Source organism: Mustela nigripes, chromosome 9, assembly GCF_022355385.1.
Source record: "Mustela nigripes isolate SB6536 chromosome 9, MUSNIG.SB6536, whole genome shotgun sequence".
Lineage (NCBI taxonomy): Eukaryota > Metazoa > Chordata > Mammalia > Carnivora > Mustelidae > Mustela > Mustela nigripes.
Window position 1 is genome coordinate 2,240,077 of NC_081565.1, and position 24,245 is coordinate 2,264,321.

At 65.5% G+C, this 24,245-nt stretch overlaps 1 protein-coding gene across 3 annotated transcripts in view; it reads right to left on the minus strand.

Annotated features, from left to right (window-relative positions):
- Positions 1–1,634: 1,634 nt before the first annotated feature.
- The window catches only part of COL5A1 (collagen type V alpha 1 chain), a 136,708-nt gene continuing 114,097 nt past the window's right edge, over positions 1,635–24,245 (minus strand). For 2 of the 3 annotated variants that reach the window (XM_059410378.1, XM_059410380.1), the window contains exons 47-66: positions 23,456–23,509; positions 23,259–23,366; positions 22,105–22,158; positions 21,631–21,738; positions 20,960–21,013; positions 20,618–20,671; positions 19,311–19,364; positions 18,658–18,711; positions 17,882–17,989; positions 17,711–17,764; positions 17,566–17,619; positions 16,517–16,624; positions 14,847–14,900; positions 14,040–14,075; positions 13,557–13,610; positions 12,715–12,970; positions 11,767–11,879; positions 9,678–9,746; positions 6,247–6,480; positions 1,635–2,361 (exon numbers count right to left, since the gene is read on the minus strand). In XM_059410378.1, the coding sequence (XP_059266361.1) occupies positions 2,215–2,361; positions 6,247–6,480; positions 9,678–9,746; positions 11,767–11,879; positions 12,715–12,970; positions 13,557–13,610; positions 14,040–14,075; positions 14,847–14,900; positions 16,517–16,624; positions 17,566–17,619; positions 17,711–17,764; positions 17,882–17,989; positions 18,658–18,711; positions 19,311–19,364; positions 20,618–20,671; positions 20,960–21,013; positions 21,631–21,738; positions 22,105–22,158; positions 23,259–23,366; positions 23,456–23,509 (1,827 nt within the window). In that variant the 3' untranslated portion in view covers positions 1,635–2,214. Of the gene's footprint in view, positions 2,362–6,246; positions 6,481–9,549; positions 9,619–9,677; positions 9,747–11,766; positions 11,880–12,714; positions 12,971–13,556; positions 13,611–14,039; positions 14,076–14,846; positions 14,901–16,516; positions 16,625–17,565; positions 17,620–17,710; positions 17,765–17,881; positions 17,990–18,657; positions 18,712–19,310; positions 19,365–20,617; positions 20,672–20,959; positions 21,014–21,630; positions 21,739–22,104; positions 22,159–23,258; positions 23,367–23,455; positions 23,510–24,245 lie in introns of all 3 variants that reach the window. The other variant, XM_059410379.1, reaches the window with a different exon arrangement.

Consider the following 24,245-nt stretch of genomic DNA (forward strand, 5'->3'; position numbering starts at 1 on the left):
AGACCCTTCACTGTAGGTTTTCTGTTGGGGGTTTCCTCCCTTCCCGTCGGAGAGGAGGCGGCACAAGGACCACACCGGAGAGCGTCTGCAAACGTAAGAAGTCCTTTATTGCAATATACCATGGCAAGGTGGCCTCGGGAGAAGGGGACACGTCTGATTTCTGTAGAATGACAACAACTTTGAAGGGGCCACAAGGATGAGAACAGCGCAAGGGGGGACTTGGGGGGAATCACATGACCTAGACGAGGCCCACGGGGCACCGCGTGGCCGTCCTCGGATATGGCTTCGCTTTGGAAGAGACAAATGTGAGAGTCATTGGCACGTGTCAGCCTCCTGGGCTCGGGAGAGCCTCGGAGCCAGACTTCCCTTTGGTGATAGCAAGACTCCACGTCCGCGGGGATGCAGGAAATACTAGCGGGTGTTCGTGACGCCCGGCGTGGGGGCTCTGCTGTGGTTTCCCCAGGGGCAAGGGCGGCCCAGCGGGCAGAGGACAGCACCAGAACCGCGGGTCACAGCGGCTCCCAAGGGGGCCGAGCAGAGCCGGAGGACCCTGTCCGCTCCCCCCAGCACGGAAGGAAAGGGCGTTGCTTTTCACAGTGAGGGGCAGCCCTTCCTGGCCGGTCCCTTGGGCCCTCCGTCCGCAGAAGGTGGCCGCTCGGCCCTCGCTCGCGAAGCAGCCCCCACAGCCCCGAGCTGCCGGCCGGCTGACGCTGGTCCCCAGGATGCGGGTGGAAATCCCGACCGCTCACGTCGGGGAGCAGCCCCCGCCGGCAGCCCCAGGGAGACCCCCGAGTTCATTGCACATCGCCCCGTCTGCACACGCAGCTTCAGCTCAGTTCTGAGCACAAACAGAAATTAGCACCAAACGTTCGGCGAAACCGAAGACGACCTCCTCGTCGGCCGCCGCGGACAGCGCCGGCGGCATCTTCGACCACGGGTGTGTTTGCTCCCCTCACAGAAGCACAACGGAGGGCTCGCCACGGGCCTCGCCGCGGTCTCAGGGCGCAGAAGCGCGTGGGCGCGCGGGAAGGATGGTGGCGAGCGCCCGCCCTTCCATCCTGGCAGGGACCCGTGCCCCGGGCAGGCCGAGACCGGGGCCAAGAGAAGCGGGAGGAGGAGGCGCGGCCAGTGGACCCCAGGGTCCCCTTTCAAGGAGATCTCAAAACAGCACCACAAAGGAAAAGGGTAGCAGTGAGCACCAGTTTCGTTTGATCATCGTCTACAGAATGTGGTTTCCCCACTCCGGGACACTCTCCCATCAGGCTCCGCGGGGAGAAAAACGGGGGAAGGAAGAATTAGAATTAATTTACGCCCGCGATTTAATCTAAGTGCATGTAGGAAAGGCAAAGCATCAAGTTCTTTTTGTTTTTTGTTTTTTTTTCCTCTCCATTAAAAAAAAAAAAATCCAGAGCTCATCAAAAAATCATCTGGAAAGGGGTCCGGGCACCCACTGTTCCAACAGCAGCGCGGCCTCCTGCCGCCCGGGCGGACCCCGCCGTATTGCACATTCCTGGAAGGTGAGGACGGAGCTGCCCCTTCCTCGCCGGAACTGGACGCCCGCCCCCTCCCCACCCTCCCAGTGGGACTGAAGCCGGGCTGACATGCGTGATTGAAAGTCGGGGACACTGAACACGTATGACAATACAATACAAATATTTACTTAAAACTCACAAAGACGAAAGCACCTTTAATCCATCGGAAAGGCACGTGCAGAATGACATTTGGCCCAGGAATGGATCGTGTAGCTGAGAACAGAGGCTCTGGCTGGAAGGGGGTGACCTTTGCGAGGCTTGCCTCTGAGTATTTTTTGAAGGTCAGGGGAAATACACATCTTCAAGTTGAATTTAAAAAACAATAGTGATCTCCAAATCCCGCAGCCCTATGCCCCGGCCCGGCGGCCTCTCTGTGCAGACAGATCGGCCGGCGCGGCAGCCGCAAGTGTGGCCTCGTCGTCCCTGTGGCGTGCGGTGGGGACAGAACGGGGCTGGCGCGGCGGTGGGGCCCGCTGGCTGCGGGCTGTCTAGGTCATGTGATTCAGCTCCGGGTTGGGGACTCGGCTCTTTCCCTTTGCTCTCTGTGGACTTGGGGTCTGGCTCGATGCGGAGCCGGGCGCAGACGAGGTCGGGGAGGGACGAGGGGCCTTCACTGTCCAGGACGCCCGCAGATGGCGCGCTGAGGTCACGAGGTTGCTCTTGGGGGCCGGGCTCGTGGCTCCTAGCCCAGGAAGCAAGCCGGCCCCACTTCAAATCCAAATTTCTGTGACGCTTCACCGAAGTCATTGAACATGATGTCCACGATGGGTATCTGCTCTACCTTGGGCGTGTCGATCTCCAGAACAGTCTTCTGATACCCTTTCCTCGTCTAGGAAGCAGAAGAGAGGCCCGTGTCGGTAAGGGGCATGGGGAATGGGGGTGGGGCCACCTCGCGGGGCTGAGCCTGCCCCGTCTGCATTCTCCTGGGCTCCCACGCACATGCGCCCATGGCCAGCCGCCGAGAAAGCGGGTTTGCTCCATCGGTCCGGGCAGGCGGAGGGAGAGAGACGTGCCTGACCGGGACAGGCAGCGCCCCGCCCCACCCAACATCCCATTCAGCCCTCCCCGCAGTCCCAGACCCACGCCTGCCCCTGCCAGCTGGGACACCCCATGGTAACCCTGCCGGGACCAGCTGCAGAGAGCATAGTTCCGCCGGAACACACCCGAGCCCCCGCTCCTTGTTCAAGACGAAGAGTTCTAAGACAGTGACGGCAGACTGCTGGCCCTGCCCTTGGCAATCTCACCCAGAAGCAGGACTCCACACTCGCAAGTGTGAGAAGAGGAGGGAACCTGACCCACTCGCCGGTCTACAGGAGTACTGGCTAAACAGGCACAGAGGGCCAGGGACGGCAGAGGCGTGCTGCGGTGAGCCCCTTGCTCAGGCGGTCTGTTTTACCTCCGTGAGTGTCTCAAGTCACCCTTAGCTCCACCTCACCACGGCCTCCAGGGAGGCTCAGAGGATCATGGTGGAGCCCGGACACGACTGCCACAGAACTGGGCAGCCTCCCCTGCCCAGCAGCACTCTCAGGAGAGCAGGTGTACCGCTGCTTTCTGGGGCAGGACCGTGGCCTGGATCACAGCCACGCCTGGGCTCGGGCTCGGGCTCCTGGCCAGCAGCACTGGCTTCTTTGGACCCCACGGTGGAGAAGGAGCTGGGTCCTTCCAGCTCTGAGCAAGGTGGGGCCATTGGGGCTGCCCTCTGATCTTTGTCCTTTTGGAAGGATGGAAGCTCCCCCAGGCGGGGGCCGTGCAGCTGTGTCTGGAGGCATTTGGGGTTGTCAGAGCCAGCTGGGGGACTGAGCTCTGGGGGGTCGAGGCCACAGACGCTGCTCAACACCCTACGATGCAGACAGAGCCCCCAGCCCAACTCCACACACCCCGAAGACGCATCTGGCCCCAAAGGCCGAGGAGCCCTGGTCTGGAGTCGCGTCTCCTCTGTCCAACTCAAGGCGCAGAAGCAGGAATGAGAGGCAGACATGATGGGTAAGAGGGTTTTGGCTCCATGCCCAGAAGATCTTCCTGACACTGAGACTTTGGCACCATGGCCAGGACTGCTCCAGGTGGTAGTGAGCTCTTGGTCAAGGGAGGCATTCAAGGACTAGCTATGCCTGAAATGGACTATGGTGGGAAGGGGGCAGGCATTGGGAGACTGCATTCTGCCACATCCTAAGGGCCTTGGGCAGCCCACTGGACCTCACCCGAACTCAGATTTTGCTTCTGCGGTTGAAGAGCTCTTCCCCAGAACCTGCAGTGACCCTAGAGGCGCTGGGGACATGGAGGCTAGTGTTCTGCCAGCACACCAGGCCACCAGGAGACAGGGCCAGAGAAGGAAGGCCTTTTGCTCTGGGGCTAAGGAAGACCGGAGCCGGACCCTGGGCTGGCCCACGGCAGAGACAGGAGGGGGCTCTGAGCTGGGCAGCATCGCTGGGAACCCCGGGGGCTCTGGGATTTGCTTTTGTGATGAGCAGGAGAGGGGGCGTCAGCAGAAAAAGGGATAGGGGCGCCAGGCTCCCCCCGGGGAGCTCCTTGGGGCGCCGGGTGTGTGTGAGCTCGAGCACGGAGCCAGGGACAGCCGGCCCGTTCCCTGCTGGGGGTTCCCGACCCCCAAGAGGCATTTCCCAGCACCCCTCGCAGGGAAGGCCCCCATCTTCTGGAGAACCCGCCTGCTTGCTTCACCAGGAGCCGGGTACTGGCCTCACCCGAGTGTCTCCCTCCTGCCTCAGGAGCCAGGATGCTCCGAGCCACGCTCGAGGCCCTGGGGTCCTGCCTCGCCTCTGGAGGCAGAGACTCAGGGAAAATGCTACTTGCTGCCTCACGACCTTCTCAGCACAGCTTGGGGCGTGTGTCAGAAGCACGAGCAGATGCTGGGGGCAGAGGCCCCTCCCCCATGTGTCTGGACCCCTTGCCGGGGATCGACTCGGCTGCTTCAAACAGGGATGAGTCCTGCTCATTCCACAGTCAGACCCAAGGACTGACCCCCACAAACCCCAGGATGCAGGGGAGCAGGGAGGAGAGGCAGGGGTCCACAGGGAACCCTGCGCTCTGGGCAGCCTCCCCCATCATCCCCAAGGTGGCCTTGGGGTAGGGAGCAGGAACAGTGCTCCCCAGGGCTGGAGGGGGCTGCCTAGTCCAAGGGCCCCGGCCAGGGCAGGACGCAAGTGGTGAGCCTGGGTTCTGCCCTTGGCCGCTACTGGGCAGCTTTGTGCGCTCCGGGTTCTGCGGGACCCAGAAGCCCAGCAGAGCCGTCCATGACACTCCGGCCTGGCCAGACAGGACCGGACAGCCTCAGCAGACATTAGGGAAAACCGTCACCTCTCATGCACGCAGGTCCGGGAGCAGCAGGGAGCACTGACCCCGAGGCAGGAGCACCGGCTTCCCGTAAGCCCAGGGTGGCCGCTCAGGGCTTGGGTACGCCTCTGCCTGGCCTGGGACACACTGGGACCAGCTCTGAGAGACACTCTAGCTGCTCTGTTCAAAAAGTGAGGGGGGCTGGGGCGCCTGGGTGGCTCAGAGGGTTAAAGCCTCTGCCTTTGGCTCAGGTCGTGATCTCAGGGTCCTGGGATCAAGTCCCGCATCGGGCTCTCTGCTCAGCAGGGAGCCTGCTTCCCTCTCTCTCTCTGCCTGCCTCTCTGCCTGCTTGTGATCTCTGTCTGTCAAATAAATAAATAAAAATCTAAAAAAAAATTTAAAAAAAGGTTAAAAAAAAAAAAAGGTGAGGTGGGAGACTAGGGTGGGAACTCCGGGCCCGTGAGCAGACGTCTCAGAGGACCTGGTGCCCCCGGAAACTCGCGGGAAGGACGCGGTCTGGAGCGGAGCTGAGTGTCCTCGAGAGCCTCCGGGCCACACGGGGAGGGCGCGGCACCTTCCAGGGATGGGCCGTGTGCCAGCTGGAGGGAGACCCTGCGAGGGGCCGGCCCTGGACACAGAGTGGGGCTGGAGCCCACGCTAGCCCTGTCCCTACGGGAGCTGGCCTGGCCACCATGGACAGAACCTCTGAGACCAGAACTGGAAGACAGACGTTGAGGCAGGACAGAAAGACTCGCAGACACACACACGGCAACCGCCACCTCCAGCCTCTCAAAGGCCACACGAGGGACATGCCTGAAGGTTTCCAGGGGACCGGACCCCCTGGTTCATGGTTGCATCCTAAACACCTCCCAGGACACGAGGACGCAGCTCCGACCCCCCGGGTTGGCGGCAAAGCCCCCCCACCGGAGGCAGAGAGCCAAGGAACTGGCCCTCAGTGGAGACCCTGGCCTAGCTCTTGGAGGCCACAGGTGGGGTGCACAGGAAGGCAAGCATCCTGGGGCCCAGGGCCCGAGGTGTGAACGCAGCCCTGGCACCGACAGGCCATGCGGGCTGAGCAAACCTCCAGTCAGGCCGGCGAGCGGAATGGCCCTTCCTGGGGGGCGCACGGGGCCAGGGCACAGCCCAGCACGGCCACGCGAGCTCGGGGGCCGGTGTCAGCCCTGAACCCGCAGGCACCGCCTAGCACAGTGTGTGTCCTGGCCGCTCCCGGGAAGGCCCTGAGGAAAGACTCTCTATCCAGGCCAGACGGACACGGGTCCCACATCACAGCCGGCCGGGGCCACGGACCCGGCTCCCCAGCCTTCCTGTCCGGGCTCCGCTTCCCCAGGCCCGCACGCTCGCCTGACGGATGAAGGCAGAGGCCCCGCGGCGGCCCCCGCCCCCTGCCGCCGTGGGCGACACTCACAGCACAGCCGTCCACCAGGGCGCGAATGTAGGGGCTGTTGTCGTAGGACATCTCCTCGTCATTGGAACCCAGGAAGCGCATGGCCTTGTCGAAGCTGCCCGTGGTGGCATCCTGCCAGGCCACCGATTGGTAGCAGTTGTAGGTGACGTTCTGGTTGGCCGAGGCGCTGAGCAGCCGCAGGAAGGTCATCTGCACCACGCCCACGGGGTTGCCCTCGGCGTCCACGTAGGAGAGCTGGGGGGACAGGAGGGGCGGCGCTCAGCAGTGAGGCGACGGGGCTTTCCTCGCAGCCCAGCCGTCACGATCTCCGTCCACGTGCTGTCTCCTCTGGAACGTGAGCCATGCGGCGGGCACCGCCCTGGGAATGCGCCACACGCCCAGTCCCCGAGGCCAGAACACACTGGCTCTCTCGGGGGCTCCCCGAAACGGAGCGGAACGCACCGCATTTCTTTTTGAGACGTACACAACCCACCTGCCCTCCTGGCCTGGCTGGACCCTACTCGTCCAGGGCTCAGGTCATACACCTTCTCCAGGAAGCCTGCCAGGGGCACGTGCCCTTCCCCACCCTGGCCTGGCTCACTCTCTGTTTTCCCTCCTGGGCTGCAAGCCCTCCCCAGACCGTGAGCAACCTGGGGGCAGAGACTCGCCCTTGAGTTCCTGTCACCATGCCCAGAGGCCGGCTAAAGGAAGGATCTCTCGAGATTATGGTAATAGATGAAAAACATTGGTAAGTGCCTGGCCAGGAAGCTGTGGGCAGTGCAGACAGAGAGGGCGGGGGGCCTCGGGGGTAACTCGGGCCGGCTAGGGGCACGCATGGGGTGCTGAGATGTCCCGGCAGCAAGAGGGGCCTGAGCCATTTGGCCACAAGCTGGAGGGTAGGGTAACCGGGCGCCGTCCTGCAAGAACAGGGGAGCCCCAAGATGGTGCACAGGAAAGGCCGCTCCTGCCTCTCTGGGGCACAGAACCCAGAGGAAAGCAGAGCAGGTCTTCCTGGCCTGGGTGCAGGGACTCAGCGGTGCCCAGGCCAAGCAGGGGCAGCAGGGGGCACTCTGGGGACAAGACTCCCTGCCAGCAAGCCCAGAGCAGGGCATTAGGAAGTGACAGTCCCATTCTCAAGGGCTTTCTCCGGCGTCACCGGCTCCCCACAAACAGGTCCTGAGATCCGGGGCACAGGGAGGGCTCGGGGTGTCCCCAGAGGTGAGTCTCCCCGTCTGCATCCTTGCGGACTCCAGCTTCCGGAACAGCCAGGCGCGGCCAGGACCCACGGGTGCCTGCCTTCCCCCAGATGAGCCTTGGCCCCTCCCCGCCTCCACGCTCTGCCGGCCTCCCCACGGGAGGCAGAGGGCGCCCCGCTGTTTCTGGGCATCCGTGGAGGCCGCGCCCGACACACAAGGGCGAATCGAGGCCCATGCTGCCTGCTCGCGCATACACACGTCCGCAGAACTAGCCGGCGTGGAGGCAGGGGCCCGGCCAGCGACCCTGTCCCTCCCCACCAGGGCCGGGAGGGCACCGTGCTGCCGCCCAGCACCAGCTCTGCCCGCAGTGACCGCACACTTCACGGTCAGACCCTGCGGAGGAAAACCGAATACCAACCAGCAATCCGGGCTGTCGGGGACTCCTGGGAGGGTACTCGACTGACTGGGAGAAGCACGCATGCGCGGGGACAGGCCAGAGAGCAGCAGAGACACAGAAGGACCTGAGGCCTCCAGGGCTGGACCCCGCCCTCCCGGGGAAAGCGGCTCTGCACGCTCTGCACGCGTGTTCCTGGGCTACGGCCAGAGCGGCCCTGACCAGAGCAGAGGCCGGCTTCTTCAGGATGGGACCTGCATCTGCGTCACGTCCACCAGGACGGGCCCAGAGAGCTAGAATAAGACGCAGGAAAATCCACAGGAGAAGCTGGTTTCCCCTGGGGTGCCCCTCTGCCTCCAAGCTCGGTATCCAGCCTGACATGGGACAGAGGCGGGAGGCAGCTCCCCAGGCCGCTGGTGGAAAGCGGGTGTTCTGTGTGAGGTGCGGGTTGCAGGGCCCCAAGGGGTGCCCGGCTGTCTCTGTCCGGGACCCCAGCTTGCCCGACCCGCCCTCACGGGCCCCAGTCCCCGGCTCGCTGGGCCCAGCCCGCGCCGAGGGGGTGTCCGCGGCGTCCTTCTGTGTGCGGCTGCTCTTTCCGAGGCGAGCGCGGCAGGGGTGGAGGGAGAGCAGGGCAGGAAGCAGGCGAGAGGCCCGCCGTCCGCACAGAGACGGGAGAAGTCTCCACGGACATGGCTAGGCGAGGGCGGACCTCCAGAGGGTCTGTGAGAAGCCGGAGCGGCTTAGAGTCAAGGACACGGAGCGTGGGCAGTGCTGGCAGCCAGGAGGGGCCTGGAGGCTGGAGAGCGAGGGACCTCGGGAGAGGCGGGACCGGGCAAGGCTGGCAGGAAGCCGCAGTTCTGGGAGTCCTTGGGGGCCTGGCCTCTGTGGAACCCCCTCGAGGAGGCCAGGGTGCCCACACGGATGGCAGCTGGCCAGGTGGGAAGTCACAGAGCTCCCACAGCACAGCTTCTAGGTGACAAAGGAACCCCTCCCAGGGCACAGACATCCCCCTCACAGGGGGACGACCAGATCTGACGACATGAGAGCAAGGAACAGAGTCCGGTGCCTGTGACACGTCCACCTCGACCTTTGGCCCTTCCACTCACTAGAAAGAGGGCACAGGGCCCAGATCAAACCCCTGGGATGGTCAGAGCAACATGCCCGAGCCAGCGGGTCAGCCTCGGGCCTGGCATGGAGGAGCGCAGACCGGCTGTCCCTGGCCAGCAACAGGACATCCCCTTCAGTTCCTTCGAGAGATGCCTGCGTCTTCCCGATTCTGGGACGGATTATTGACAGCGGCTCCCCTGGAGTTACAGCGGCGGCCAACCGAGGCCCATGGCCAGGCAGCTGCAGGGGAGTGGCCTCCGTGGCCCCCATCCTGGGAAGAGCTCGGTTTCCTGTGTCCTCTGACCTGGCCACTAGGACCGAGCAAGAGAGAGCCCTCCGGCTCCCAGGGTCTGGTTCCCGCTCCTGGCCACACCCTGGGCACCCAGCTCCTGTCCTAGGCCGGACTGGAAATCTGTCCCCCGGCTCCCAACCCCCGGCTCCCAGGCCGGACGAGCTCTCCTCGGGGGGACGGCGGGCGTGGGCGCCAAGGGGGAGTCTGGCCGTCGCGTGCCGTGGAGTGGCCGGCCGAGGGGCGGGAGCAGGTGCGGCGCACGGCGGCCACGGGTGCCATGCAGAGCCGGGAGCCAGGCCGAGCGGCAAGCGAGCAGCGTCCCGGCGGCCACTTACCAGGGACCCTCGCTTGTACTGACTATACCAGGTGGAAGGCCGCTCTTTGGGCCAGCGGGCCATTTTACTCTGTAAGACAGGAACGGACGCGTGTGAAGGGTACTGCGGGAAGCCAGAGGCGGCCTTACCAGTTTACCGCGCTTGAATTCACTGAACCAGGAACCCGGGTTTTCTTTGGGCCAAGAAGTGATCCTGGCCTAAACACAGAGCGGGCGGGGGAGGGAGAGAAACAGAAGGACAGAGTTATTCTCCCGCCGCCTCGAGGAGCTTCCCCCACCTGCAAACACGCCTTCTCCCGCCCGACCTCGCCCCCCACGGCAGAGGGGGTTCCTACGGGGTCGGGGTGCTCGCCCTGGGCCGGACCACACGGAGGCCTGGGGGAGGCCGGCCGCCTGCGTCCCGCACGCCTGTGCACACCCGGCCTCTCGTGCGGGGCCCGCGGCTCCGGAACTGTGGGCGGGGAACGCGTTCCCAGGTGCCGAAGGCACTGGGGACAAGCGGGGCCAGCATGCAGGGACCAGCCAAGGGACCCTCGTGGGCCGACCGCAGCCGGCCCCTCGTGGAGTCTCATCTAATGCGCGTGTCCTGCGTGGCTGTGTGGTGGGCAGGGCCTCCCAAGGTCCCAGCAGGACCCTGATCGTCACCTGGACAGGTGGCCTTGGCCCAGAAGCGGGGGCTCCCACTAGGGGGTCGCTGGGCACGGGGCCAGCGCAGTTCCCGAGGACGGGCCTAGCGCCGAGCAGGCTCGGGCCCGTGAGGGCACACATGACCCCCCTCTAGGAGGAGGAGGGCCTGCCGCGGCCTCCAGCAGCAGAAACAGGGAGCTCCTTGCTACAAAGCCAGGAAGCACAGGGGACGGGCCCACAGTCCCTCTGCTCCGCCGGGTCCTGGTCATGCCCTGGGGAGGCAGGAGCCTGGCTCCCCGTTCAGTCCCCCAGGGCTCCCCTCTGAGCTGCTGGCGTGCGGGGAGGGAGAGAGGCCCAGCCGTCCTCCTGCGTGCGATTTCGGGCACACCCGCCTCTGCGCTCGGTAACACGTCCCCTTTGGGGACCGGGCACAGGTGCGGGCGGCCGACAGAGGGTCCCTCCCTTCAGGGGGCTGAGCCCGAGGAAGAGCACGGAGCGGTGGGGGTCGCTCAGCCCCCAGCCTGCTGTCCGCCCACCGACACGACCTGCTTGGGCTCCTGGGGCGCCCACTAATCCTCTAGCAGCAAGGCCTCGTGTTGGCGACAGCGGTCATAAGAAAAGATGAGAAACGATGCCTTTTCCACCCAAATATCCTCCCGGGCCTCTGCCAAGTGGGAGGCTCCCGAGGCCTGTGTTTTCCCTCTGAGCATCAGGCTGTGTGCTGCGGGCGTCCGGGTGACGAGCGGCTTCCGGTCGGGGAGCACGCCCAGAACACGGCAGTCCCCACTTTGTGCCTGTCACAGCGGAGCCCCTGCCCCATGGCCGGGCCTTCTGTCCAGGGGTGCTGGAGCTCCCCACAGGGACAGTGAGATGTAGGGGTGAGGGAAAGGCACCCCTGCAGACCACAGGAGGCCCGACTCTTCCTGCACCCGAGCCACGACTTGTCTGGACATCCGGCCGCCTCGGGGCGTCGTGGGGGTCTGCAGAGGCCCCACGCAGAGGCCACTACGTCACGGTCATCCTGCAGTTGGGGACCTTGTCTGCCTCAGCTGTCCTCCGCCCAAGGGGAAAGCAGCCCCTGTCCCCCCGCACACACACACCAGCCCCACGTGTGTCCCCCGCCACATTCACTCCCATCTGCACACACACGAACTCGCCCACGGAAGGAACCATTAGCCGCTGTTCCCCCGACTCTGCATCAGAACCTCGCTGACCAACATCCCACACAGAGCAGAGTTGGGACACACGTGCTGCCCTCGGGAGAGACCGGAGGGGTGCCCAGACGTCGGCAGACCCCAAGGAACAAGGCAAACACCAGCTTCTCAAAGACACATCGGGGGACGGCGGACTTGCCTCCGAGGCGCCCGCAAGGATCCCGGCTGGTCTGGGGGCAGACCTGCGGGGCCGGGTCAGGAAGGAGCGGAGCGCCTGCGGTTGAAATCTCCACGTGGGGCCGGCCGACCCCTCCCTGGCCACCGTGCCAGGCTGCGCCCACCCCGCCCCACAGCTCAGGTCTCCTTCTGGGGGAGAAACTGTGGCTTTGAACCCGGCCTCGCTGAAAGGGGAAGACACCAGGGAGGCCGGCACTCACCCCCTCGGACTTCTTGTCTGGGAAGACGCACGTGGCCCCTCCGGCTGTGAAGTTGCAGTAGACTTTGAAGGAATCCCTGGAGCACCCCTGGTTCGGGTCCACCCAGTACTCTCCTGGACGGTGGACAGAGATCGTGAGCGGCCCGCGTGGACGCAGAGGCAGCCGCAGCCCGTCCGCCCAGCGGAGAACGCAGTCAGCCGCGCACACAGGCCGCCAGCACAGGCCTCCCCCGGGGCTCGTCGGACGCACGCGGCTTTCCATGCCGCATCACGAGCCACGACAGACCCATCCCCGAGGGCCCAGCTGGACGGTGGGGACCACAGCTCCCCTGCAGCAGTGAGCAGAGGAGGTGAGCCGCTGCCTCGGTGGGTCGGTGTCGGACACCCACGGCCCTCCGGGCTGATCGAGGACGGGGAGCGTGGATGGCCCTGCAGCCAGAGGAGAGCTGCTCACACGTCCCGGGGGGCAAAGCCGGCCAAGGACGCTGTACTTCAGAGGTGGGCTGCGTGTGGCTTAGGGCCGTGAGGACAGGAGTGGCTTTGGTCGGGGGCTAGTCTGGTTGCCAGAGCACCGGCCCAAGCACACCCCGACACGGACATCAGTTCCGGGTCTGACGCGGACCCTGCTGTGCCCGTGGAGCGCACAATGCCCTCTCGCTTCCTCTGAGAGGCAGGGCTTTGGCCCCTTTCCACGGAAGGGTGACACGAGGCTCAGGGTCACGCGTGGGACAGTGGCTAAGACCGGACCAGAACGGGGCTCTGTGCCCCCACAAAGCCTTGCCCTCTTTCCCTGGCCTCCCAGGACCCGGTCACGTCCCGCGACGCCTCCGTCGGTGTCCGGGGGAGATGCCCAGGCAGCCCGCGGCACAGACTGGGACATGGAGGTGACGACCTTCCCACGGCGCAGGCCGCCCCGTGCCCGCCCCCCGCGGGCCCTGCAGGCTCCTACCGTCCGGGAAGTCGGGGTGGCACAGCTGCAGGTCCTTGCAGGTGCGGGCGGGGTTCTGCTGCGTGCCCAGCGGCCGCTTCATCTGCTCGATCTCCAGCTTCAGGGAGTTGAGCGAGCCGAAGATCTCCTCCATGCCGTCCGCGTAGTCCGCGTAGTTCTCGCCCGCACCGTCGTCCAGCAGCTGGCTGGCGTCGATGTTCCGCCGGGTCCTCGAGGCCTGGATCGGCAGCGGCTGGATGACCTCGCCGGGGGGGCCCTGCGTGGGCACAGGACCGGGTGGGTCCCGATGGGAGCAGCGCCAGGGCTGCCGGGGCCCCACGTCCCGGCTGCAGACGCCCGTCACCCCTGCGTGCTTCTCCCCTTCTTTCCTGCCCCCAAGCACCGCACGCCCAGCCCTGCCGCCTGGCCTCCCTGGACGCGCACCGCCCTGCTCCCGGCCGTGGCCTGGGGTTCAAGCCTCAGCTGGGCTCAAAGCGACCCACCCTTCCCTGGCCCCACAGCCCAGCCTGGGGCCACACACAGTGGGGCCACACGGACGCCTGCCGGGGTGGGAGCCCCAGCCGAGGGCTGAGATGGGAATCGAGAGGCTGCTGGGCCGAGCACGGGGCCCCATGGAGGGCGTCCTACAGTCGGGCTCATCACGGCCCCTACCCATGCCCTGGGGACCTCGTTGGGGGCTGCGCACTGTCACCGGTACGCACACACCCAGTGCCTCCCTCCCTCAGGGCCCGGACTCCCTCCACCACGATCTAGAAAGCGAACAGCACACACAGACACTCCCACCACGGACTCAGCCTCGGGGGAGCCCCCTCCCGACTTTCCTGTCTTCAAAGGTTACTCACCGGTGGGCCGGGGGGACCTGGGTGGCCCGCCTCACCCTTCGGGCCTGTGGGACCCTGGGAAAAAGAAAAGACAAACTGTCATCTCCGAGGCCTGCTGTGACTTAAACCCCCTTGGTGCTCCAGGATATCCGTGGTGGGGACTGGCACGGGGACCGGCGCAGAGACCACGAGGGGCCGAGTCGAGCGTGCCAGGGAGCAGAATGGCAGGGACCGCGTCCTCAGTCCCAGACGGAAGAGCCTGACACCCTGAGATGGGAACTTGGGGGCACTTTCCTGCTAACGTGGGAAGCAAGAACCCGTAGGCCGCGGTCTGTAGCAACTCTGGTGGGGGACACGCTCGCCATGGTCGGGGCTGGAGGAGAAGCCCGTGGGGACAGTGCTGCCACCAGTCAAGGGTGAAGAGGGCCCAGAGCGGTTCTCATCGAGGGGAACATACCCCCCCGCCAGGGCAGAAGGGGCCCGTCTGGGGCACACACCACTTACCGAGGATCCCTTAGCACCTTTTGGCCCAGGAGGACCCTGTAGAGAGTGGGGGACAACATAAGCTCATGCTCGGGCATCCCCCCAGCCCACTATCCTGCTCAGGCCTGACCGGCTCTTCACCCCCAGCCCGCCCCCGAATCCCTCTCCCAGGAGCCCGTGCTTGCACTAGCTTGACGCGGGGGAGGGTGGGGTGCTTGACCACATGGAGAGGACAGTCCTGTCCGAGCCCGATCACCCTGCTCCCACGCGCCCCCCACACCGCAGCCGGGAAACCGCGGCTCAGCAGCCAGAGTCGGAGCAACCGCAGGGAGAGCGCTGGACTGCGGGACTGCCTGGGACCTCGGGGACCCACGGCCGGGCCCAGGAGGGGCAAGTGGGGGCTCACAGCCCTGTAGGATGGCTCTGGCCTGCCGGGGCCCCAGCAGTGTGGGGGGTGCCCTGCACCGGCTGGTCCCTGACCCCTCTCGTCTGGGCCAGGCAGTCCCGCTCATGCCGATGGGGACAACTTCCTCGCCCTGCCCAAGGTGTCTGTGGTGCCACGTCATGTCTTCTGAAATGCCCGCCTCCCCTGCCTGAAACCGGTCAGGCCCAGAGAACCCCCTTCCCTGCTTCCGTCACTCAGGGCCCGGACATGGAGGGGACGGGCAAATCCACCCTGGGCCCCACGTCCACTCGGGGCTGGGCCCAACCCGGGGCTCCCGGCCATCCTATCATCGTCCTGCTGCACAGAGGCCCATGGCCCAGGCTCGCCTGCTTCCTGCTCTCCCCAGAATGGCACGGGACCACACACCCCTCCCAGATACACACCGGCAAGCCGGGAGGGCCCGGGGGACCGATCGGGCCGGAAGGTCCAGTGATGCCCTGAAAAGGAGCAGAAAACACAGTCACGCATCACACAAGGGTCAGTTACACGCCACACAAGGGTCACAGACACACTCTCCTGCCTCAAAGCCGCAGCTCTCCACACTCCAGGTCTGTCCGCTAGCAGACGCCCTCCGACGAGGGGCCGGCTGCCGTGGAGGGGAACTGCCTCTCCTCGCGGGGCCTGGTGGGGCCCGAATGCGCTCCAGGAGACTGACCATCCCCGCTGGCTGCCCGGGCCGGGCTGGGACGCCGGCGTCTTGGGGGACGCGGGGAGGGCGCTGCCTGTTACTATCTCTGCGAACGCTCCAACTGGAAATGCAGAAGCTCCACACCCAGGGGCTGGCGTGGTCCTGCCTTGTTTCCTGTCTGCGGTGTGGGTCTCCCCGACCCCAGCGCAGGACACAAGGAGTGTCCCGGGTCCCCTGTCGGCGCTGCCTGCCTGCCGCTCCTGACGCTTCTCCCCACTTGGAGCTCGCGGCCTCCGATCAGACCCTCGGTCCATGCAGGCCAGGCCAGCGGGTGCGGCCAGTGACTCGCGCTGGTTTTCATACTCGGCACCATGGCTCTAAGGGCGCCCCAAGGTTCATTCCGCCTAGAACCCGACTCCGCACAGCCCCCCGCGAGGCTGAAGCAACAGCCGGGCAGAGGGAGGCCGAGAGCAGGTGCCCTTCCCCGCCCCTCCGCCTTGGGGCCTGGGGCAGCTCATCGCCGTCAGAATCCAAGACAGTCTCCAGCCGGCACCTCCCGCCAGGGACGCTGCAGAGACGGCTTGTGGTGAGGGCACAGGGCGGTGCTTACCCTGAGGGCCGACGCCCCGGGCATCTTCCAAATCCCCGAGGTCACGGGGCTGCCACGCCCTGGAGGGCACCGGCGCAGGGCACGGGCGACGCCACAGGGAGCGCGCCGGCGGACGGAGCAGGGCTCCCGAGGACACCCCCCGACGACCGTACGGGGCCCCACGCGCATCCCACTTCATTCCCCGCCTCCCCGGCCTGCCTCACGAGACCGGTCCCCTCGTAGTCAGGCGTGGCCCGACGGGGGCACCGACAAGGGCACGCGCACCTCGGGCAGCAGGGATCTCTGTGTGGAAGGAAGCCCTCGTGTGGGAGGCGCACAGACGCGGCAGGCCGGCCACGTGCCCCCGCCCGCCTCCCCGGCACACATCGCCCTTCCCCTGACCACGGAGTCCACGTCCAGTGGCTCACTGTGCAGTGAGGACGACTCTGGCTACGGTTTGCAGCGCTGTGGTTTTCGGGGAAGTCTGGGGCCACGTCTTCGCATCCAGGGTCAGGGTGCGGGCCCTGCCCCCGTATCTGGCAAACACGGGCCAAGCCTCGCCAGCGAGCTGGGCAGCCAGCTGCGTCAGAGACCTTTGCGAGGCCGTGAGGTGAACCAGCCTCCCCTCTGAGGCCCCGCGGGGCCCCACGGAGGAAGCCACGGGTGGCCAGTCCACGCTGGCGTCCCCTCCGCTGTTCCCATCCAGAGGTGATGGACGTGAGGACGTCCTTCCAGCTCTAACTGGCCTCAGGTCCACTGGGCACCAGGTTATAAGCAGCTACTCCCCACCCGTGAGGGGCCGCACTGGGTGGGGGAGGGGCTACCGCCTCACGTACCTGTTCTCCCTTAGGGCCAGAGGAGCCCTGGGGGCCGGGGAGCCCGCGGTCACCCTTCTCGCCCTGTTCACCCGGAGGCCCGATGAGTCCAATCAAGCCTGGATGACCCTGTCGACGAACAAAGGCAGGAAGGGGCGCGCACTGGGGCTGCGTGTCTCCGCCAACCCCGTGGGCCGGCTGGACGGGGCAGCAAGTCCCTGCCACGGGAACCACGGAGACAGCGGCCCACCTCTCCCGGTGGGGGAGCGCGCCTAAGGGCAGGTCGAGGGGCGAGGCCGCAGGAATGACATGGACGGTCCGTGGTAAACGTCGCCCTTGAGAGACGGGGAGACGTGGGTCCAGGTACAGACCGACGTGAGGACACGTGTTTCCCCCAGTGGTTCTGTGCGTCGTGTACGCGTCCACGTGTGCACCTTGTTTTACAGGGCACGGAAACTCTGTGGACCTCCATGAGAAAAAGCTGCTGAGTATTATAGATACTGTAACAATTTGCTGTTTTTTTAAAAAAACTTCCTACAGAGGCTGCCATGTGTTTATTTTATATGAGCCTGCAGAAAGTTCTAGAAGGGTGTTTCCAGCTTTCCTTACTTCAGAGGCTGAGCGGTGACAGGCACCAGAGTGGACAGGGACAGACTCCTCCGTCCTTCAGGTGTCACTGTCTGGTCTGTGGACATGCCTTACATGAGTCAGGAAACCCATGTGAGCAGAAGACAAGCCCCTGACCCGAGAAGGTGCGTGGGCTTGGCCCTGCTGCGGAGCCCTGGCCCTCACCCTGAGAGAAGTGTCCCAGGCCGCCGTGTCCAGAGTGGACGCGCTCCTCGGACCCTGGACACCCCTCCACCGGGAGCCGGGTGCAGGCCTCCAGGGTCCCCGCCGAGGGCAGGGATGGAGCATCCCACGCGGCACAGGCTGGTTATGTTCTCAGACCCCCCAGGACCCGTCCCCAGCCTGTGGCGGGCACTGACCAGTTGGGTGACTGATAGTTAGAAACCCCGCGTGTCTGAGGGGCCCCGAGTCACAGCCTTGGAGGCACCTAAGTCCTGTGTTACCTTTTCCCCTTTGGGGCCAGAATCTCCTTTGAGGCCGGGGAGTCCTGGGGGACCCTGCAGGAGGAGACGGCGCGGTCAGAGCTGTGCTCCCCCGCTCTGCCCTCCCCCACTGCTCCCCGGGAGCATGCTAGAGGTCGTCACTCACCATGGGGCCCGGGGGGCCGTCGGGGCCTGGGGAGCCTGGGAGACCTTGCTCACCCTGAAACACAAGGGGCCGTCAGCATGAGCCCCACGGGCTCTGTCCCCGCGTCCCTGTGCCCTGTGCCCACGCTGCACCCCTGCAACGGCCGCCCCTCTCCGGCGCCCATCCACTCACCACAGGGCCCGGGATCCCTCGCAGGCCGTCAGGCCCGGGCTTCCCGGGGGCCCCCTGGGGGCCGATGGGGCCAGTCTTCCCAGGAGGGCCTTCCAAGCCGGCTTCCCCCTGCAGGGTGCACAGACACAGAGAGACAGAGAGGCTTGAGGCTGTGGCCGCCCTGGCCCAGGACCCCGGTCCGAGGACCCCAGACTCCCCCAGATGGCCGGGGCTGCCCCAGGTTCTCCACACTCTGTGCAGGAGCCGTCCTGTCCACTCTCTGTCCCCTGGTTTCCTCAGCCAGAGAAGTTTCCCGGTCTCCCGCCATCCTGGCCCCCATGGCCGTTCCAGGTGGCCCTGCGCTCGCAGGGCCAGGGCCACCATTTCCTAGGCCTGTACGGGGCTGGATGGCTCCCACCACAGCCTCCGTTCCCAACAGGACAGTTCAAGGAGGGGCCAGGCCATGGGAGCCACAGGGAGCAGCCCCTCGAGGGCCCTGGACACCGGGCGACGGGCGAGGGGCTCAGCACAGATGCCCCGTCTTCTGTGCCGACCGCAGGGGCGGCCGCAGGTCAAGCACAGGGCCGAGCGCTCCAGCACCGGCCTCCCTTCCCTCAGGCTGGAGGGACCAACAGCCTGTGCGCCCAGGCCCCTCTCCGTGTGGAGTGAGAGCCTCTGGATGCCCGTTTGGCTGTCCTGGGCCCACACCTCTGCACTCCCCACCCCACTCAGCCGTCGCACAGGCGGGGACGCTTCTGGAGACTCTGTGGTCACAGCCAGGCAGAGAAGCACGTTACCTTGGCTCCTTTCTCTCCCTGTCTGCCTTCGGGGCCTGCGGGGCCTGGGGGGCCCTGGAACAAAGCAAAGGAACAGCGTGTGAGAAGCAGCTCGGGAAAGCCGGAGCGGTGAGCTCAGTGTCTGCGGGGAAATCGGCCTGGGCTCCAGGGGCACGCAGGTAGAGCAAGGAGGGCCAGGAGGTCGGGGAGGGGGCTGCCGGGCCCCGGCCAGCCAGGACAAGGCCATCGGAATGAATCCCAGGGACCCCACTTCTGGGAAAGACCTCTGAGTCTATCCGGAGGGGCCTCTGGCGGCTGCCACTGCTGGGCCCCTGTTCCCGGCCACATCCACGGGCCGGCTTCCTGCAACACTGGCCAAAGGCTCAGTATTTCCCGTGCAGAGAAACACCATGTCCCCCGCTCAGACTTTTAAGAAAGTTCTGACCCAAGGAGTGAGGTCTTTCTGGCCTTATGGGCACCCCTCCCCCACGCTGGGCATGACTGACAGTGTTTGGCCTCTCCCCGAAGCAGGGGTGAGGCACCTAGCGGGTGCGAGGGCTGAAGATGTGGCCGGGCTGCGGCACACACCCACCGGGACCCGCGAGAGCACGAGGGGCGGCGGGGGAGGCTCCTGCAAGATGCCGGCGGCCCAGGACAGTCGCAGGATCACTCACCCTTTTTCCTGGAGGCCCAGATGGTCCTGGTTCGCCAGTAGGGCCTGGAGATCCCTGGTGTCAGAGAGAGAACACAGAATTGGGAATCAGCGTTGGTCAGAGGCATGGCGGGTGTGGGCCGGTGTGAGGCTGACACACACGGAGTCCCCAGTGTCCTCTGTCCTCGGCCAGCCCCACGCCGCCTCTCTCTTCCCGTACAGCCGCTGCGAGAGGTCCCAGATGAAGTCAGGCTGTCCTTGGCCTCCGCCTGGACCTCTGGGCCCGTGCCGGGGCTGCAGCAGCGCGGGGAGCCCGGCTCCCATCTGTGGTGTGGCGGCATTTGATCTTAGTTCTTTTAGGAGATTTGTTTATCTGAGAGAGGGAGTGGGCGGGGCACGAGCGCACAGCAAGGGCACGGCCAGAGTGAGAGCGTCCTCAAGAGACCCTCCTACAGAGCAAGGAGCCCGATGCCTGGCTTGAACTCCTGACCCCGAGACCAGGCCCTAAGCCAAACCAGGAATCGGACACTTTACCAACTGAGTGTCCGGGCGCCCCAAGCGGCCGCATTGTAAGAGAGAACTTTCTCTTCGCACAGCGGTCACTCCGGATACTGGGGGCCGAGCTCCGGCCACAACTCCCTCACCCCGCACACATCCCCTTCTGCAGAGTGGACCACCAAGGCACAGGGAGGACCAGGGTCATCCCAAGTCACAGGCCAGGGGGCAGGGGGTCCCGACCTCCAAGCTGGTCTCCCCAAGCTCTCTTTGCTAGTTGTTCCTCTGAAACCAGTCACACCAGGCCGGGCCCACAGGGAGGACCCACCCAGCAGCCGTCTGCCTGGCTGGTGCAGGGCGGGGGTGAGGGAATCCGGGAGGGCGCCGGGCCATCCGTCCCCAAGGGTAGGACCACTGGGGCGGTTCCGGACCAGAGAGACCCGGCAGGAAGCAAGCTTTCAGAAACTCAGCGTCGGGTATGAGGGGTAAGATTGAGCATGAGCTCAGCCCGGGGGGCTGGCCGGGCAGAGCCCTTTGGAAGAGAGGTGCTGCCCAATGAGGCAAAAATAAAGCTGTCCTGAAGCTCGCGGGTAGGCTTGGGGCAGTTGTGGACCCCCTGATGACCAGTGCCTAACCCTGGTCAAGGCGTCCCTAGCTCTCAACAGAGCCCGTAGGGGGCTTGCGGCCCCCATCACGGTTAGAGCTGATCCTACAAGATAACCGGGCTTTTTCTCAGGTTTTTCTGAGAACAGAGCACGCTGCAAATCCCCTAGTGCCCGCCAGCCTCCACCAGGAAGACGGGCCGGGGGCCCTGGAGGTCACGAGGGGACTCACCGTTTGTCCAGCTTCGCCATCATCCCCTTTGTCACCAGGGGGGCCGTCTTGACCCTGTGGGGACAAAAGCAAGTTCCTTCTGCCTCCTGATGGTGCCCGAGTCGCACACCAGCGTGCACGGGGTCCCCAGGCCTCCCCGAGGCTCCAAGTCCGTCTGCTGGTGCAGGTCCAGACAGCTCAAGCAGGACTGCGCCCTGTAAACAGCACTACCAGGACACCCCCTGGGAGAGCACCGCGTCCCAAAGAGAGTTCGCAGAAGATAACCGAGAGGAAGAGCTGGGACTGGCCAAGGCAGGGGCAGGGCTGCGGGGGGTGAGGGGCTGGGGGGCCCGGAACACCTACCGCGGGGCCAGGCTCTCCGGGGGGACCGGGATCTCCGGGAAAACCGACAGGGCCCTGAAAGGGATGAAAACGGACACGTCCAGGGCCTCAGCACCTGAGCCGCTGCCGCCGCATCCGCTTCCCCCGACCCCGCCTCTCCAGGCCCTGCAAAACCCTCGGTCCCGACACCAGGAGGTCGACGCCTCATCGCAGCCCCACCACCCCCGGCAGGACAGGCTCAGTGTCCCACTTTCTGGGCACATGGAAGACAGGCGCCCCGCCTGCACTTCTGCTCCCAGAGCTCCAGGCCAAGGCGGAGCCCAGACCTTCAGGCTTCTAGAATGTTCCACGCACAGAACCCCCTCTGGAGGCAAAGCCAGGACAGGCCATGAGAGGGGGCGTCCCCACAGACGGCTGTTCACGCAGCATGACAGCAAGCTCCGAGCTCCGCGCGGGGGGCCCCACAGCCCCCACCCCACGGCCCCCACCCCACAGGCCCCACCCCATGGCCCCCACCCCACAGGCCCCACCCCACGGCTCCCTTCCTCACCCGACAGCCCTGGTTTGGCAGCTGGTGCGGAAACCTCTAGACTTAGAAACGCTACCCCAGACCGCAGCAGTGAGCAGGCCTTACCGCAGCACCGCGAGGGTAACCCGCGCCCAGAGCCCGCCAGCATCTCAGAGCTACTCACGGGGCTGCCCTTGGGCCCGTCGTCCCCAGGGGGGCCTTTGGGTCCGGGGGGTCCAGCGGCACCAGAAGGGCCGGACTCGCCTTTCTCACCCCTTTCTCCTTTGGGTCCCTGGAGGGAAAGGCCAGCGTCAGCATCCTCAGAGCCAGACTTTGTTTCCCGAAGCGCAGGGCTGTCCTCAGGCACGGCCCCCATTCCCATGCGTGGGACAGCAAGCGCCTGACGGGGCCCCACGCTGGACCCAGAGGACAGGATTACGAACACGAGCGTGCATGCACACACGGGCGTGCTCGCACACGCAGACACACACGCGTGCTCACCCCCCACCGCCCTCCGGCTTGTCACAGCTCCTCCGGCAGCCAAGCGTGAGCGGAAACCTGGCCCATCGCATGGATGGGAAAACGGAGGCCAAGCGTGGGCTTCCCGCCCAGCGGAGCACCACGGTGCCGCACCCCACCCCGCCCCGAGTCCACTCACTGGGGGGCCCCCTTCTCCGGGCAGGCCAGGCTCTCCGGCTTCGCCAGGCTCACCCTGAGGAGGAAAGAGAGCACGGTGACGGTGGCCTGGAGATGAAGGGTCCCACCTCCAAGCACTTAGCAAACCCCCCAGCTGTCAGGGCCAGGCAGTGGGGGCCTGGGGAGGGAGCGCCGTCACGGCACCCGGACAGCCCCCGCGTCAGAGGGCAGACACATCTGTGTCGGGAGAAGGGACACGGGCAGGCTGTGACGGTCATACAGAGGAGGGGACCACAGGACCCGGAGCGTCACAGACGGCGCTCCGAGTGAGCTCTGGGGGAGAATCACGAGAAGCCGGCAGAAGGGCTGAGGGGCTGAGGGGACAGCACAGGCAGGAGGGCCGGGCAGAGGCCGGCAGCAAGCAGGTCATGTCAGAGGGCGCAGCGCCTGGCGGAAGCCGGAGCCCAGAAGGAAGACGCCTCCGGCCAGAAGCAGGCGCACGTCACGAGTCTGTGGGCCTAGCCGGACACCGCTAGCAGGACCGGTAATGCTCGTATCGTAAAAAATGACCAGTGACGAAGGACTTCTTCCAGTTTAATAGGCTGAAGTCAGAAAGTTCTGGGAACGGCGTACGAGGAATGCAAATGAACGGAAACACGTTGGTCTCATTCCTTTTATCCCAAGGAGGTAGAGTACGTGCGTTAGAAGTGATGCACACTCACGCTTGTACGGGCACATGTGTGCACACACAGAAGCCCGCCGTGCTCACGGAGGCATCCCAGGACCCATTCCCCAAATCAGCCAGATCGGATGAGGCCCCCGGGGCCGCGAGAGCACAGAACTGACCACAAGGGGGACCGCACATCCCCACGCCCAGCACTTCCAGGAGGGAGAAGCAGACCCATGAGAGACCCTGGAGAGGGGGCGGGGCCGGCTGCGGGCTGTGTGGCTTGGGGATTGTGCACAAGGCCACAGCGAACAGGGGTCAGACCCCCCAACTCCCCCGCACAGACCTGCCAACCGTCCACGTGTGTTTGACAGGAATGGCCCAGGCCCGCCCTGTGTGTTTCCGTATCCGCAGCAGACACACACACACACACACACACACACACACGCCCCGGGGCTCCCGCACGCACTCGCACGTCACACGCTACCGCAGGAAGGGGCAGGAGTCACCTTCTCTCCCACGGCACCGGGATTGCCGATTCCACCCGGAGGCCCTTGGGGTCCGTCCGCGCCTGGCGCTCCAGAGGGGCCTCGGGGGCCGGGGGGGCCTGGAGGACCCTAGGGGAAGGAGAGCCATTGATCACAGACGAACCGCAAACTGTGGCCACAACACACGTGGGAGACCGGTGCGCCCCGGACGCACTTACCATCTGACCCACGTCCCCGGTCTCACCCTTCTCTCCGGGAGGTCCCGGCAGACCCTGCGGCAGGAACACAGCGGAAACTCAGCGGCGGGCGCTGCATTACCCCAGGACCCCCACGGCATCTGCCATCTCCCCGTCCCGGCACCGCACGGGCGTCCGACGGCCTCCGCGTGCGGCCGGGTAGGACACCCCCACGACGCCAAGTCTCAGAACTAGCCCGAGGAGGTCATCCGAGATCTGTGGACCGAGACCCTTGCCGCAGGGTCCCAGCAAACAGTAAAGCCTGATGAGCCGACAGCAGGGAAACGTCTGAACAAATCATGTCACCAAGTATGTCGGCACGTGACGCGGGGACTAAACATCACATCTTCAAAAATAAACCAAAAGGGCCACGTCCAAAGAATATTTAAGAGCTCTGGACGCAACTGGAGATGGGGGGAGCCGTCCACAGACCTGCTGTACACTCGGCAGGACTCTCAGGTTTTCCAAAAGCCCCAGGAAGCCTCACGTGTGCCTGTGGGCAGGTGAGCCCACGCGCGCGCGGAGCTTCGGAGCTGAAACGCGCCCGAGCGCTCCCAGCCACCCTCCCGGGTGGTCCGTGTGGGACGCACTGTCTTCCTTTATGTGTCTGCCTTCGGCCCATCACTCCCGCATCTCTGCGGTGAGCTCAGAGACACGTCCCGCTAGTTACGAGACGCAAACGCGGACACGTCGGCAATGATGGAAGCTGACCTTGCTACTAATGAGGAATTCCCGGGAGGTCCCCAGAGCCGGGTCTGATTTCCCACTCTTC